Here is an 18,057-nt window from a genome sequence, read left to right as displayed (position 1 = left end):
ATGCAGTCACACACCACACAAATAGCCAAACATTAGAAACATATTTTTCTTGCAAAACTGGGTTTGTTTATTGAATTTTTAAATCATAGTTGATGGCGCTTGACCCACAAATGCCTCCTCATACCTCTGTGAACACTCCATGGAAACTCATTTGAACGTTGACATCATCGTTGAAAAGATTTAAAGTGAAAATGAATTCACTAATGACTCCGTTGGCTGTATTTGGAGCGTCGCCAGCCATTTTGCAAATTTCCACACTTCATCGACAGTCATCGCATAACTGAGCTTTCATTCTCACTGCAGGTGACTGACAAACACAATATGACAATCTTGACTAGAACCATTCAACAGGAGTAGAAGCGAAACACCAGACTGACCCCCGGAGCAAACCTGGGTTTATCAAAGTCATGTCAGTGCTGTCAAACGTATTTAAAGTCCATCCTGAAGTGTTTTACTGAAAGTACTCAACACAGGCTGTACCAGCCAAAGCCCTGGTGAGATTTCATGAGTCTCAGATGGAGACTGCATTGTTTCGAGTGTGGGTTCCTGGTAGAAGGAGTTTAGGAATCTCTGCCTTGGAGGCAAAGCCAGTACATGCTGGGGCTCCATAAGGGAAACCAAGGGTACAGGGGGGCCCAAAGTGGAAGAGGACAACCACATAATTCAAGGGGGCCCCAAATGGGATAAATTAAAGCAGAGATTCAAGATTAATGTGCCTTTGGTGCTGCGATTTGTAAGATATCCAGCGCTGAATTATGGTCTCAAGCTATGTACTACATCAACACTTTGTGTATTCAGCACACGGACAAACCCTTGAAATATTGACGCATATGATAATATCTAAGATGTATTTTAACCTCGGTTTATTGCTGTCTACTTTACAGTTTCTTTTTCAACACAAAGTACATCAAACAGAAGAACGAAAGACAAGACAGAGAGACAGTCCACAGGCTGGGTCCAGAACTTTGACAGCCTGCCCGTCAAAATGATCCACAGCTGGACCAGGAAGTGTTTTCCATATTCAACATCTGGTCTTAGGTCTGTTAAGAGGGTTACGGATATCAAAGTGCTTCAGTATGACTCGCAGAGATTCACTCACAAAGATGCAGGATTTACTGGCTTTGCTATTGTTCATTCAGTGTCCAGCTTTCTTTTTCTGTTTGTCCATTTCTTCTTCTCTCGCTCTTCTTGGTTCTTTCATTAACACGCAAACACCCACACAAGCGCACCTCTTGTTGTTCTCTGAGTGACACCAAGAGTCACGTGTCTCATAAACCAAAGCGACACCGATACTACAGAGATGATAAAATGATCCTGGCAATGACACTGAACAAATATCTGAAGTTGTGGAATTCCTTGAACCTCTTGTTTCCACTATAAAACCACAGCATTTTCAACGGATTAATTTGAAGAGCATAACGGTGGGAAAAAGGTCAGGGATATTGAGAGAGCTGAGGTACACAAGTAACAAAGTAACACAGAGACATTTTTCTGTCCCCAAAAGACACACGGACGTCTCCAGAGCACACACAGTCCTTAGGATTACACTCTCTGCCAGGGTTGACGATAGTGTCATCCGATAATGTAATTGAATCAAAGTACAAATATAGACGCAGTGCGTCATTTGGCTGAATTTAAACATATCCTGGCCAATCTGAACTGATAACACAGAAGACTAAATGTGAGAACTGCAAGAGAAGATGGCAAATGTGTCTGGTGCATAAGTGTATTGTGTTTCAAAACATGTTGATTGCAATTTATTATAGAGTCATTTGTAACTATAATTAGAAGTTTATTTTGATTGGAACAAATGTGCTGAGTGCACAGTTCATGTTCTGACATGCTCCCCTCGCTTATGGTAGTCAGAGCCTGTGAAATGTGACTTCTTGTTTTTCTGCTCTAATGAGTCCAGATGATTCTTCACACAGTTCCAGCTGCCCGTTTGGGTATCATTCAACAATGCTGGCTGGCCTAAAGACGAGTGCTCTTGGCTTACACTAAGATATATTTGGCGAATAGCAGAGAAGAATTAAAAAAGCAGAGACAGATGATCTTTACACACTGTTCTTGGCCTCAGAATATGTGTGGGCTACCTTCGCAGACCCCTAAGGTTCTTGGGATTTGTATTTTCTTTGGCAAAAACAACAGACTAGCGAAAGACAGGCAGAGACAGGTGTGTCTAGCTGTTGCTGCATTCTCCTGGTGTTAGGATATTACTAGCCACGCCAAAGATGATGGCTTTTGGTTTTAGATGATCTTTGGCAAATACTACAGACCAGTGAAAGACAGAGACAGGTGAGCCCAGTTTAGCACTCTTGGCTTTGAAACATCTTTGGCAAACATCAGAGCCGACTAAGTGACAATAGCAGCTGCGCGGAGAGAGTCTATGAGCACAGAGGCTTTTCATAGGGCGGTGGATTTCTGCAGCTACAGCTCAGAACTATCTGGTCAACATTACAGTACACTTGTCATACTGGGTTTAGTTTAGTTGGGCCTCTACTGTTCGAGTTACATTTGCCTCCAGACGAATGCATCACATTTCTCTGATCAAGCACAGAGTTGATGGTAATATCCTCTTAGGAAAGGAAAGGGAGTGCCCTGGTGGCCTTTGGGTTAAGGCTGCAGCAGATTATTCCTTTTGATGAAGCCATTAAACGCCATAAAACAACACATTTGTAGACCTTACAACATAATAGTAATGTAAATCAGACCTCTAACATGAGATTCCCCAACCTCCCCCATCTTGAAGGTCGTGGATGCTCCTCTTCCTCTTTGAAATTCATCAAATAGATTTAGTTGTAGTCGTGTCTAAAATAACACAAAAAGAAAGTGACCAAATATATTACCTCAAAAAAAGTTACTTTCACCTCTGGCATTAATGTAGGTATTTTTTTGAAGGCGCAGTCCCTTCAGTCTTTTGTAAATAGGTAATCCAATTATCTCTCTCCTTCGAAGCCAGGCTCCTTCAAACACGCTGTTCTTGTTACGCCTGGGTCAGTTCCAAGGAAGCATACCGTCCATTCTGGGTTGCTTTCAAAGTTCAAGCTTTAAACAGGCAGTGGATCATTCGACTAAAGTATCAGTCTCGCCTGCAAACAGGTAACTGACACACAACCCCGATACATCAAAGTGAGGATAATCACATTAGAAACAAGAATTCTATTATGGGACACACAACGATCAGCTCCTAAATTTACATTTGAATAATTAAAAATAATGACATGGACCTCTGTGCTCAAAGCATTGGCCATGCTAATATATCAGTGGTGTACTCTGCAGCAGCAGGGCAAAAGTAAACCAGCATTTCGAGTGCTTGTGCATGTGTGAGTGACACTGTTTATTGGGCACGTGGCTGTGCACTGCCATCAGCATATGCACGTACAACCCAGGGATCTTGTTGTCCCTCTTTGGAGAACACAATGTAAACAAAATGAAAACGTATCCCCCGACCCTACATAAACTTCCCTCACCCGACCCCTTGTCCAGCACCAAGAGCCAACTTCCAGACTCAAAATAACCCAAGCAGCTGCCACGAGATCTGTGCATGTGTGCTTTCCTGTGTGTGTACGTGTGCACGTCTTTGTTGAAACCTAAAGGTGTTCCATACCTCTTTCACCTCCTACAATATGCTTTGCATGTTACAAGTGAAGGTAAATTTATGTGTGTGCAAGACACAGAGTGCTGAGGCAAGCTACACTTCCTTTCTAACTAATATGTGTGTGTTTGTGCGTGTGAACGGGGGTCCGTAAATCAGTGCGACTGCATCGAACCACCACCACAGTGCTGCAGTTCACCGTTAAAGCACGCGCACAAGAGATCTAAAATCTGGTTTTGTTTACTGGGGACTTATTATGGCCTGTCATTGTGGCTTTCTACATGAGTACATAAGACTCTACTATTATAAATGTGACAAATCCACCATTGATGCCCCAAGCCACAATGAATAGGCTTGACAATCACTGTAATTATCCTGTTTAAGGTTCTTTCAACAGGGTGAGATCTCCACTCAGATAAAAAGGAAGTGGAACCAATTAGCTCAGCACAACACAAAAGCTGCTTCCAAACCTTCCTCTGTCGCGTGACCGCTCAAATCATGCATTCACTTGCAGTGTTCTGTGAGATGCCTAGGTATATGCGGGTGAGTGCATTCGGTCAACTGTTTTTCAGTTTGTGCCTTTTAAGTTTGTTAAACGCATCAAGAGCATGAGATGGTGCCTTTACAAGTGAAAAACACTCTACACACAGGCCCATTAAACAGTCAAATGGGCTTCGAAAAGACTTTACTGTGGGGAATTAAGCATTTAGCCAGACACTGGCAGTTGGAGTGCATAACAGTGAAATACAAAGGTGGTTTTGTTGCGGCATAGAGTGATTGGTTGAAATGAACAGTTTAATACTTTGGTGTACCTCTAAAAAGAATAATTACATCGCTGAAGAGGCTAATTTAAGTGTTGAAACTTTGTGATTGCATTTCACTAGTGGGACTGCTTCAGAGCAAAGGAATGGCACTGAGGAAAGGTCATTGTAGGTATGTAATGTCTCAGAAACTTCTAGGTGTTAACCCTTGTTTGCTCTCTTAGCTCTCACTTCAATCCCTTAAAGGTATAATAAGTAGGATTTTTCCTTGCATTTTGTCAACAACACATTCGAACTGGGCTCCTCCTCCTGGGCTCTTCATCACCAGAAGCTCACTCTCACTTTCTTGTGCGAGAACACACCCACCCCGCCGAGCTAACACCGACAGCATCACAGTTACCTTTGTGCTAGCATGCTAACCACCGGTCACCTTGTCCTACCCGGTTTGTTGCACCTACCTGTCCAACAGAAAGAAGGCCAACTCTGCATCGCTCTTTCACCATGTTCGTCGGTCTGAACGGGGCCCAGTTGCTAATTTGAACCACTCCCACACTCACCTATACGCTGTGATTGACTCAGGGAACCACAACAGCACCCCTCCTGAAAACGCTCCGTACAAAGCAAAACAACAGAATAGATGCAGAGGGAAGGGTCTCACAAGGGTCTGCACACACACTCACCAACACACATGTATAGAGGCCCATAAGTGATGATTTATATTATATTTGTAAAAGTCTATATTTTATTGTTCCAGGAAAATCCTACTTATTATAGCTTTAAACTTAACTTCAGCTCTAATCCCTTTTTTCCACCTTCTTTATCCCTTTTCTGTCGTCTCTACTGTCCCCTTCCTTGTACAACTTCTCTCCACAGGTCTTTGGTCATCTTTTCAACCAAAACTGAGGTAGTCCACCATGAAAACACATCTAAACTGGCTGTTTCTTTAACCTCTCTTGCCCTGCGAACCTCATTGTTCTCTGTTGCCCCCTCGCTGATGAAATGCTCAAGAACAATCCTGTCTCCTAGAACAGTAACATTTTACAACTTTGTTTTTCTCAAATATTTGATGGGAAATGTAAATGACGCATAGATAATGTTCTGTTTTTGTGGAAAGTACTACAATACTGCGTGTCAGTGGGAGTTGGATGGGGGGAATGATGGGAGCACAGGCACCGGAGACTGAGGTTTCTGATCCCACTGTTAAAAGTTTAAAAAAAAGATTGCATAAATATAACCATAAAAAAATGAAGTGTATGAGTATGTATATTTGGAATCAAGTTAATTGATAGTGCATTTTTATTTTGCAGTTTAGAAGTATATTAACATAATTTCTGAAGACACAGTTGTCCATTGTCATCCATCTGTTCTTGCTAGAAAAAACTGAGGAGGTTCAATGTATATAAAAAACCTGACAGTGCCAACCAGCCCTTTGACATGTTTTTCTGTGTCCATTGTGTGTGGGAGTTATGAACACATGTGCTCCACATGTGTCTGATAGCTCCCTCACAGTAAAACAGTCTGTCTTTAGTACGAGATATAAGCCGTTTTTCTTCGCCTCATCAAACGTAAATTCAGTTTGACACGGAAGATTAAAACGGAAAAATTATCCAATGAAAAAAGTTTCCCAGAAACTCTCCTGCATTTTTTCGACAGCTGTGCAAAAGGAATCACAGTTAAACTTTATTGGTATCTATGAATCTAAACATGGAGCAGTGATGTTTTAACATTCTCGCCTGGTGCCATCAAGCAGGCCGATCCAGCGTTTACAGAAACTGCAGATGTCAAGCAAGCTGATCAAAAACCACCGGCCTTGGAGAATCCATCTCTATCATTGTTTATATGTTTCTCTTTCATCTCGGCAACATGATGTTACTTCCATTTGGCTTCTTCTAGTTTTTTTGGTCCATCCTTCCCTTTCCTGTTCCTGCTTCTTTCAACAAACTCACTATCTTAGCACTCCTTCTCAGAAAGATGTAAAAGGTGCAAAGGTCACAAAGCAAAAGTTTGTGTTTTAAGAGCTATTATTAACTTAACAATATAGAGTGCATTCCTAGACAGTAAAACAACACACCCTTAAGATAAGTAACCAGTCACGTCACCATGACTATTCCCTCACTGCTATTCCGCTCATGTTGTAAAGAAAGACCAAGCCCCCCAATACAACTTATATTACAGATGCTGTGAATAAAAGAGGCTCAGGCGATATAAAACTATCATCAAAACCAATAAATGCATACTGGTGATACTGATCTTGAAGGCATCTCATCACTTAGCCGATAAAGTGACAGGCTTACAACCACTTAATTCAATTTACACACTTCATTCCCAGACAGTAGATGCTGAAGTCAAATATAGTTTAGCTATAGATGCCAGGATGTACACAAGAATGTTCAATGGTCAAACTGAGACCGAAGTGAAGCAAGACAGATGAAAGCTTCTAAAAGTACTTTTGTGATCCTTTAAGTTAAAAAGATCAATAAAAGAATCAAAGAGGGGTCATTCCTGGGTGAATGATAAAAAAACAGCCTTTGATGTACTTGAAGTAAAAAATCATTAAACGGGAATCAGTCGACTTCCAAAACAGCCATTGTTTGTAAACAGAAATCAAAGATGTCTTTAATCTGCTGCTCATCAAAGTAATTCTTCTTTGTCTGAATCGTGCACAGATCTCTTGACACCGCTAAGAGCAGCTCAAATTGGCTGATCAGAGCTTTGAAGAATGGAAACACTGATTTTGTTTTGGCACCTGTTATCGCTCCTCTTATTCAGATCTTGACAATTAACGCTGCTTTATGTTTTCCACTGTAGAAAAAAAGGAAAGTCTCACAGACAGCGAAATGAATGGTAGTGTGTGATGGTTACTCTGGTTACCTTGGTATTTGCATTCATGAATTTATCTGGATTTACTCTTCAGTGAATAAATCCTGTTTTTCTTCCAGTGTTTTTGCTAGGCGGAGTGTGAGGTCAGTGCCAGAAACATTTGGCGCTCTTTACATCGGCCCTGTCATCCTTAAAAAATAATTGTAGCTGGGAAGAATTCATCTTTATGTCAGTCTAAATTTGCTTTATATGAAAACTATATTTCACAGTTTTTCCGTTTCTTGTCCTTCACACATCTGCTGTCCATCTCTTCTCCCCATCATCCCTTTATTTGGAAAAGGAATAACAACCTGTCTCCTTTTTAAATATACACACACACAGACACCACATGCATTAACATTTCTCTGTGTCTTCTCAGTGTTATCATTCCTTTTGCTATCTGACCCGGTGACAAACACAATCTAAATGTGCAGGCAGGATGGAAAAACTAAAAGAGACGCGAGTGACGCCTATAAAAACTGAACAGAAACAAGGGACTAGATTGGTTCTTTCCATTACGCATTTAAACCCATTAAAGTCCAGATGTTGACCTAGGCATGACACTCTTAGGATATACAGTATGTCTAACTCGCAGTGCCAATGAATGCCAAGAAACAAACAGAAAGAAACCTTGAAACTCTTATTTCTTATAGTAAATGGGTTCTGGAGAATGTGAAGGGATTACTGTCAATCTTCTGGACCCAAAAGTGTTCAACTAAAGCAGAAGCTGGAGCCAGCTGTCCCCAACATGGCTGCCTGCTCGCACAGCCTTAATGATATAATACTGCCACTTAATGAAACAAGCCGTTCCATGTGTTTCCAATAGCGCATGAATCAAGCCTTCAAGGGCTGATGTCTGCCACAGAAACAGAGTGATGAAGCACAGATAATCCTTTAACTGGTCCGCCTAACAAGCACACCCTTACATAACAGTTGTTCTGTACACTGGTAATTGGCGGCTCTTTTGGTTATTTAATGAAGTAATTTTGGATGTAACTACAGTTAAAAACATTAACAATGAAAGGATAAATGAGTGTCAAAGGAATAGAACAATTTGGGAAATATTTCATCAAAGAAGATAAGAACAATACTATCATAAACTACATAAATCCACCGGCCCCGTACCTCTAAAACTCTCTGAAACACGCTTGTTTAATCTGTAAAAAGAAACCATAGCAGTATTTTAATGCTGGACTATTTCTTGGTTTGGCACGGTGCTATTCTAGAGTGCTTTGAAACTTTGGTCAAAGCCAGGCTAGATGCTTCATTGGGTCTCTTGCTTTTATGCTAAGCTTAGCTAATCATCTCCTTGCTGTAGCCATAATTCATAATACAGAGAGACAAGAATGATCCTGATGCTCTTTTTTAAATCTTGTCAAGAAAGTGATATTAATGTCCAACTACATGAAAAAAGAATAATGTGTCAGTCATAATAATCAATTAGCTGGTTATAGTCTCGCTGAGTGCCCAGGTCATCAAAAGTTTGATAAAGCACAGAGACTTTGAATCAAATAGTCGTGTCATATACATGGAAGTATTGTAAGTATATGTTCTGCTACATAAACCATGAGCCCTTGCTTGGATCTGTTGAAAACTTGTAAGAATCAAAAGGTAAGGAGCGTTAACAGTGAGGTTGAAACAGCTTTAAGGTTTGAATCAATTCACTACTTCTGTTCTCTGCAAAAACAATTTCAGTTTAAGCGCTTGACTGACGGGCTGTATATCTTCCATATCGTTGTCAGCCAAACTTATTGACCTTCTCTTGTACAAAAAACATCCATCACTCTAGAAGTCCAGCTCTGACATGTAAATCACCTTCAGCCAAGCGTTATTCCGAGACCTGCTTCACTCAGTATAAAAAAACAGTTTCATCATGGGTCTGTCTTTTACAGGAACCAGCACCCTGACCTTCAGTTAGTGTAAGCTCTGTGGTATTGCAGCCTGTGTTCTCTGCCACTCGACCAAAAACAAACATCTTCACTCTGTCATCATTTGGACATAGATTAGAGGACATGCTCAGTTAGCCTCAAATGAGGGGAGGGCTGAATGTGAAATCCAGACATGCAGAGGCAGAGACGCATTTAAACACGCACAACAACACACAGAAAAAAAGACGACCCTGAGCTTTTTTTTATTACGTTAGCAATTTGGATTTTATAAACAGCAAAATCTGTTCATTTTACCTTTGTCCTGTCAACTGTTAATGTGCTCCGTCTTTCGTTATCTCACAGTGTTCAAATAAAAACACGCACATGCCTACAGGGACAAGTTCTGCCAAAGAACCAGACAATTCAAACCACATGAGAACCAATTTAAAACCACACACACACACTCACACACACACAGGCACAGTAAGACAACTGCTTGTGATAAATCTCCTCCACTGTACAACAGGATTCCACCACATAGTGAGGAGTAGGCCTTGGGGGAAGAGGGTGGTCCACATGTGTGATGCTCTCGCTGTGATTGCAGTTATTCCTATGTACTTCAGGGAATGGGAAATCATGCAGAACTAATGGTGTTGCTGTGCGTTAGAGAGAAGATTAACTCCTACAACAACAGTGAACATCTGCCTGTGTGCGTGGTGTCTGGGGTTGAAAGGGGAACCATGAACTGTAAATTTGGTGCAGAGATGGGTTGTTTGGAAGCTTTTCAAAGGGAGTTTTATGGATCCTGTGTCCTCATAGACAAAGAGATAAATGGCTTCCCACTCTCGTTCACATTATAAAAAGAATGACTCGGTTTCTGTTTTATAACTACACACATGTACACTGAGTGTTAGCTCATTGCTTACTTCTGCAGGGTGAGGCTGAGGTTGCCAGAGCAGCTCTTGATCTTGTTCTGGGCCTCCAGGTGGTTCATGCCCTCCGTGGCGATGCCGTCAATAGACAGAACCAGGTCTCCGACAGCAATACCGCCTTTAGCCGCCTTCCCACCATCTGTCAGCTGCAAAAGACAGGCACCAAAAACAACTTCAGTTATATATATACTACATCACAGTCAGATTTGTTAAACAGGAGGGTGGGTCAAGGTGAAGTGAAAAGTACGGGTTCCCTCTTTATGTATCACAAGATTCATGGGTTCATTCCTTTACAGAAGCTTTTGGCCAAAGCTAATGAAAGACCTTGTTGTCATCACATGAGGGAGGATCTACTGTACATTCACTGATGCATGTCTAATAGCAGGAGCCTTCTTTTTCGAGCTACCTTTGTTTCTTCTTTATGACCTGCTGTCATACTGGGCCTTCAACTTGTTAAGAGGAAAGAGAAGAGTTCAAAACGTCACTTAACCACAGCATGCGCGAGAAAAAAAGCGCGCAGCCATAATGTAATCCATCCATTTTGTTCCGCTTATCTGGATTGTGGTGGCAGCAGGCTTAGCAAATTAGCCCAGACTTCCTGGCAATGTTTTCTAGCTTCTCTGGGGTATTCCTAGGGGTTCTCAGGCCGGGTGGGGTATATTACCCCTCCAGCGAGCTCTGGATCTACCCCAGGGTCTCCTCTCAGTTGGATGTGCCTGGAAAAACCTCTAAAGGGAGGCGCCCAGGAGGCATCCTAATCGATGCGTAGGAGTCTATTCTGAGCCTCTTCTGGATGTCTGCGCTCCTTACCCTGTTTGTAAGGCTGAGCCCATACACCCTGTGGAAGAAACTCAATGAGCGCTTGTATCCACAATCTCAGTTTCGGTCACTACCCAAAGCTCTTGAACCTAGGTGAGGGTTGCAACGTAGATTGACTGGTAAATTGAAAGCAGCCCCTTCAGCACAACAGTTCGGTACAACACTCGCATTACCATTGATGCTGCACCAACCCGTCTGTCAACCTCAGGATCCATGTTACAATAATTTATGAGAAAGACCCCGAGATACTTAAACTCCTTTGCTCGAGGCCCAAACTTTCTCCCAACCCAGCCCGAGCAATGAACCATTTTCCAGCAGAAAACTATGGCCTTCATCTCAACCACTTCACACCCGGCTGCAAGCTGCCCCAGTGCCTGCCAGAGGTCGCAGTCTGTGAATCCAACAGAACCACATCATCTGCAAAAAGCATGATATTCTGATGTCCCCAAATCCTGACACTCTCCTCCCCCTGGCTGAGCCTTGAGATCCTGTCCATGAAAAGCCCAAATAGAATCAGTGATAAGTGACTGACCTGGTAGAGGCCAACACCCACCGGAATCCCACCTGTCAGAGGCTGAATTGAACCCAGGACCGAAGGAGTCAACTTTGATCGACAGGGTGAGCTCTCTACCAGCCAAGATTCTATTTATCACATGTATAAAAACTGATAATGCCTCATAAGGACCTTATTTAGAGTTTAGAGCACATTTCAACATCAGCCATGGACAAAGGAGGAGTTTTGTAATGAAAAAAATGACATTGAGCTCGACACATAATTTACCATTCCAATAAAGATTGAGTAAAGCAAATCTAGCCTCAGTAAAAAGCAATTATGCCATTATACTCAGCATAGCACACAGTTAAAAAGGTGAAAAATAGCTAATGGGGCACTACATGCTGTAGACATATAACAGTTTAATTGGTTTTGAGAAAACAATTACAAGCCAGACAAATATTAGAGCGTACGCATCGTAAATTACGCAAGCACTCAGTTCCTGTTGTCACTGCTGTTCATTGTGTTTCATGATTTCTTTCAAGCGCTTTAAAAATCTGCATCCAAACTCAGTTTAACGCTGCATTTCCGCTCTGGAGGAAGCTGTTTAATTTGAAACAGATTCAAGCCGCACAAAAGAACTGTGTTAAACTGCTGAGCTGGTATTTAATACCCACCCTGCTGTTCAACATGGCTCCAACATGCACAAACGGTGTACTGTATCAATTATGTGCTCGTCAGTAACATTACATCTATAACTATAATCATATCACTTTAACATTGTCCATTTCCTTAATTGATGTTGTTGTCCATCCATTTGTGAGCAATGCTGAACATATTAAAAACGAGTGTTGGACAACAGTTGCCAGGCAACTTACCAATAAACAGGAACATGAGCGGTCCCTAGCCTGCAGCCAAATATAATAATATAATTGTGTTTTTTATTGAGTACATTTTACTCAGGTTGGTCAAATTAATTTAAACGATTAAAGAAACAGTGACACAAATAAGTAAAATGTAAAAATAACATTTTGTTAACCGCAAACATAAATATCATGTAATGAGACTTTTTGGTTTGTTTCTGGTTGACAATTTAAACTTTATTAGTTTGGTTAATGTAGTTTTTATTGCTGCCCTTAACTCAGAGTGGCCGTTGCCAACAGACAGGGCAAAGCACTGCGGCAGCATGTGTCATATAAACCAGACTCGTTCTTATCAGCAGGCTGAGGGAGGACAGTGACAAATTTGGAAATGTGCGTAGGATGTTTCACTCTGTGTCTCTTGCCTTTTTCCAATGACGCCAAAGCACAAGACCAATGCGAAGGCATCGTTACATCAACATGACACTCACTGATATCATTTATTTTTGCAAACCAATACCAGAGTAAGCAATCGAGTAAACTATTTGGTTTTGTGTGTTTGTTGTATCATTAATTTAATGAAAAAGATATTTTTAAAGTGCTTAGAGAACAAAAGCAGCTGGCAGCTGTGATTCTGACCATTCTTGGTCACACAGACGGTCCCGCGTATGTCCAAAGGGGGAGTGAGGTCATTTGTTTCTTTTGACACTATGAAAAAGGACCACACAGACCCACACATGCACACAGACCACTTCTGTGCTTGTCCTAGCTATGAAGTGGCTCTTAGCCGCCACACTCCGAGCGTAGCTGCACTGAATTTGGAAGAAAATGTGTTTTGGCTGAATAAGAAGTGACAGTCAAGGTTGAGAGGGTGTAATGTAGGTTTAGTGATCTTTAGCGTGTTACGTCCATTTCCTCTATCTTTGTCTCTCAGTCACACAAAGACAGACAGACACAGGCCGGGCTAATAAAAGAGGCTCTGCAACCCGGATTAGCTTTAAGGCTCTGCGGCCCCAACCTTTTATAGTCATATTAGCCCAACACACGCAACATCACTCACCACCCCTCACAACCACCGAGGGCAGGAAGAAAAGACAGTAATGAGGGATCGACTTGACACTGATTAAAATTGCATGGATGGAAAGAAGGGAGAAACAGAGGAGAAGGAGAAAAAATGCTACTGGGCACTCTGAATATGTGGGCTTGTTACCCTGTGTACATCTTGACCTCTTTCAAGTGGTGTGTTTCTGCTAACCACTCTGGCACTGTTATGGACCAAACGCTCACCACAAAATGTTCAATTACATGTTTTCCCCCAATTAGTGCTCCCTTCTTACCTCGTACACACACACAGACAGACACGCATTGACTCATGAAACATTGCTCTGCCTCTTGCTTGCATCAAAATAACTATGAGAGTGTTTAATCTGTGTCTCTTAACTCTATACATTTCTATTTCATCAGGAGAAATAAATCATTCATTGGTTCATGCTCGGAGAAAATCTGTTTCCAAACACAAACATTTGTGTTCAATCACAATGATTAAAAAGATTCCAAGTAGTCTCAATTTTCATATCAAAGAGAGAGCAACAAATCATTGAGAAAATCAGAAACAGAAATCTAAATAATCCCTCTATGCTACAGGCGAAACGCTTCCACTTTCCCAGGGTATTTGATTAATGGCTCTGTTGCTTCGACCGCAACAAAAAACAGCAGCTTTAACGCGCATAACCAGACACATATAGAACATATGTGTCCGTTCATGCTGTTCATTCAAGCACACTCTCTGACAGCGGCTGAGCTCAGCTCCAAATGTGCAGGGACATCCGTTAACGCTCGACTGTGACTTGTATTAATAACCCCTGCAGGAATCTGGCCTCTGATGAACGACCAACAGTGACTTAAACAGATTAGAGACGTAAATATACAAACATGGGGATTTTTAATTTCGAAAGAAAACAGAAACTGTGGATGAAAAGTGCTGCTTGTAAAAACAAAGTCACAGAGAATGTGTGACTGTGATCAGCCTGTTTTCAGCTGTTGTTTTCTGCTAACTAGGTTGGTTATTAGGCAAAAAAAAAAGCCCATACCTTGTTAACTCATTCATCCAAAAGTCAAAGAAGGGACCCCTTATTCAAAAGAATGAGAAAAACACATACAGCGTGTTAAAGCCTTCACAGATGATATCGCCATTACGCTTCCAGCAACATTAGTTTTCAACACATTTTGTGTCTGATTTAAGTGCTCTGAAAAAAAACAAAAAACGGTGGTTTCTACACACAGCACTGAAGCCCTGCTGGAGTGCTGAAACATTGTCTGGTTTGAACATACACTGACCAGCCTGAGTGCTTTGAACAATGCCTGCTTTCAGCGTGCAGAGTGTCAGAGATGACAGGCAGATGGTTCACATCACGCTATGATTGAAACACTGAACGCAGGAGACACGAATACATAGATTGTTCCTTGTTGCTCGAACATCCACAATATCTGGCATGGCATCCAGTAGCTTATCCTTTGATGAGAAATGGTCCTATTGTTTTATTTAAATCCCAATTAAAAAGAGAAAATTGCTCAAACAACCCTTGCGCAAACTTTTTCTGCTCCTCGAGTATGAGTATTAAAATTAAAAGCATGCAGGAAAACAGCTACGTGCGCTGATCTCCAAGCAACAAAGTAAACAGAAAAATAACAACAAAAGTTATAACAAGAAGCACGGGGAGAGTTTAGGAGGTGTGAAACAGAGTGGAAGAAATAAAAAAGTGAGAATCTTGACGGCGGTACGGACACATGGATGGAAAAAGTTAGCAGAGAGAAAGGGGAAGATTAAAAGGCAGGGGCACACGTCACCTCAACCTAGCTGTGTGATCCATCAGTAGCACGTAGTAAACTGTGTTAGCCAACATTTCATTTACGACTCATGCTCCTGAATGATCATGCAGTCATGACAGCAGCATCATGGAAATACCTGAAATGGGATCTCCATCTTTTGGCTGTGTTTTGATTCTGGCAGATTGATAGCTTGAGGGTTAAAAGTTAAGCTATTTAAGATCAAATGAAGGAATCTAAAGCCAATTGCTTTACAATGCATAGACATTTACAATCCATACATATCCAAAAGCCCTACCAAGGGTTGTCTTATATCAGAGGAACAGTATTTACAGTATGAGTATGTCAAACATGGAACTACATTGTAAAGAGGGGAACGAGAAAAGAGTACAGACTCTAGTGTATATTCTTTATAGAAAGCGCGCCAACAGGGAAATACAATCAATATAATGTTAAAGGCACTTTTTCAAATGGCCTCAGCCCACAAGTTGATCTCTCTAAATGATTAAACATTCCTGTAACAGTATCGCATATCGCATGTTTGCACATGTGCATGCATGTACGCCCCTACACACACAGTTTCAATCTAATGAAAGCATCTGAAAACAACTGCTTCTCCCCCTAAAGCCGCGTGCGCATCGGTGTCTAATAATCACTGCATGACTTGTGTGTTAATGCATGAGACCATAATAAGAAAAAGCCATAGCCTATCGGACTGAGTTTCCTGAGATATCTCACTGTGGGTACAGCTGCCAAACCCACAAACAACACATTGTACGCATTGTACATATTAAACATATTAAACGTAAAGCTTTGCACATGAGATTGAGAATCAGGCCAAGAGATCTGCCATACTTACAAGAAGCCTCCCATTCAGGCATAATCTCCTGATATTACTATACCCACAGAGACATAAAAACCCAACTGCACTCTTACGTGGTTTTACTAATAATGCTAATGTTCAACAGGGTGCTGTAAATTTAACATCTAATGTCTATTTGAAATTCTATCACAGACACAATATGTATGAACTACACCTGTCCTGGTGAGTTTTCTTGTGATAAAAGTTTAACTTTGCATTCATTGTTACTCACCAAAACGCATACTGTGCATCCATCCTCTTAAAAATGTCTAAGATGTATTTCCTTCTCGGTACAAAACATTCATGCAGTGACGATTCATTGAAATAAGGCAGGTTTCAAAGCCTTGTTTACCTCCATGTCAATCTCTATTTACAGGCAGGGACGTGGATTTCCAGGAAGGCAAGTGTTCTGGTTTCTGTTTGAACTACGCTTGTAGTCCGAGTAACATTGACCAATCACGTATCAGCAGGCTGAGGTGTACGCAGGAAAAACAGTCCGTGAGGAGATCAAAAGCAGGCGGAACGTAATCCGTTGTAATGGCTGACGACGATTTAGCTTCTCATAATCTCTATAAACAGACATCTGCATGTAAGTTCAGCTAACAAACTGTTCTAGACCTAAAATTTAACTTTAGATGAATTCAATTGAGGCTGTGTCACGAAAGCCGCTCAGCGTTCAGATTTCCCGACTTCCTCGAATGCATCGGATCGATCCGACCTCCGTTCAACAAACGAGCATTTTAAAAGCTTTCTTCTCCTCTCGAGGACAGACCTGACAAAGCTTGAATTTTTACTTCTAACAAATCTGCATCATGATGTCGAAATTTCGGCATAGGTTAGACCCGTTAATACCTAGTAAATCACAAGAGAATGGTCTCTTTCAGTAACAATGCAGCACACTGAAAGGAAATCTTGAGATTGCCTCTGTGTTAACCTGCTAGCACTCTTCTTCTTTACTGATTTTGCAGGGAAGTTGCAGCATGTCTTGGCACTTTACTGCCACCTGTAGTTCAGTCTAATTGTGTAATTGGCAGGGAGGTGCATATGGCATTAACAGGGAACCATTCATAACAACATTGCTCCATGGCGGTAAAAAGGGTTAAAAAAGTTGCGTTGGTTGACAAGGAAAGGGTACATTAAAAAAATCTATGAGTTGAAACAGCATTCAAGTTATGAGGACTTTCCTGATACATGCTTATTTACATGGAAATGTAGTAAGGGATTATGTATGTAACAGGGGGCTATATTGTAACAAAAAAATACACCAGATCAGCGTCAACAAATCCACGTCATTATTTTGTCTTGTAAAAGCGAATGGCTCCTTGCTAAAACTAGAGGTGAACAAGCCAGCATTCACAGCCAGACTCAATGATGTGATTGTCATGGTGCTGGGGGACTCAGCATTGGCAGAGCTCGGGAACACACATCCAGGAACACAGCCACATGAACACAAGACTGGATTGTTCTTATTCCATATGAACGCACTGTAAGCTACTCGTGCGTCATCAGCGGCATGCACTTTCAGACGCGGTAATAAATCCAAAATAGGGGTTTGAAGTTACAGGTTATGTCATGTTTGACTTGCTTATAATAACTGGAATGCTACAGCCAACTTGCCCAAAAACATTTCAATGGGTTAAAGCAAAAATGATGTCCAATGTTCTGAAGATATTATGTGAAGCTTAGAACTCAGTGTTCTTTAATAAACCAAATTCATCCAGCTCTGGCATTTGAAACTTCTTCTATACAACTTAAAAGTGAGTTGAATGCAACTCGTTTTTGATTCCTCCTGTACCCTGAGATATTGGCATCTGTAGATGCCAGAACTACAATAATTCTGAGGCCTAAACCACACACAAAAAAACATTTTTTAAAGTTTGTTTAAGCTTGTTGAAATTTAGCCTGGTGGTGTTCTGGTCATAGGCATCAGTCATCAGGGCCTAGACTCCACTGCACCATGTCCAAACAAAGCATTATTTAAAAGTAAAAGAGGAAAGAAGATAGCCCCTGCTGTTAGACCAAAAGATTTATTTCCCCTCTCCTGAACTCTTTACCCACAGCCATTTAAGTTTTATTCAGTCAACCAATACAATTACAAATAAACAAGATACCAGCTGTAAGGCCAGTGTCCTGGGAGGAAGGCAGAGCAGACACTAGAGGACTTAGCAGCTACTGTGGAAAA

At 41.3% G+C, this 18,057-nt stretch overlaps 1 protein-coding gene across 3 annotated transcripts in view; it reads right to left on the bottom strand.

Annotated features, from left to right (window-relative positions):
• pdlim5a (PDZ and LIM domain 5a) overlaps positions 1–18,057 on the bottom strand; it is a 60,990-nt gene that overhangs the window by 35,421 nt on the left and 7,512 nt on the right. For all 3 annotated transcript variants that reach the window (XM_069682928.1, XM_069682926.1, XM_069682927.1), the window contains exon 3: positions 10,010–10,161. In XM_069682928.1, the coding sequence (XP_069539029.1) occupies positions 10,010–10,161 (152 nt within the window). The remainder of the gene's footprint in view (positions 1–10,009; positions 10,162–18,057) is intronic.

This window comes from Semicossyphus pulcher, unplaced genomic scaffold (genome assembly GCF_022749685.1).
Source record: "Semicossyphus pulcher isolate SPU_LCO1_2020_fin unplaced genomic scaffold, fSemPul1.0.p SCAF_6, whole genome shotgun sequence".
Classification (NCBI taxonomy): domain Eukaryota; kingdom Metazoa; phylum Chordata; class Actinopteri; order Labriformes; family Labridae; genus Semicossyphus; species Semicossyphus pulcher.
The sequence above is the reverse complement of the archived record's forward strand: the minus strand, read 5'-3'. Positions and strand labels throughout refer to the sequence as shown.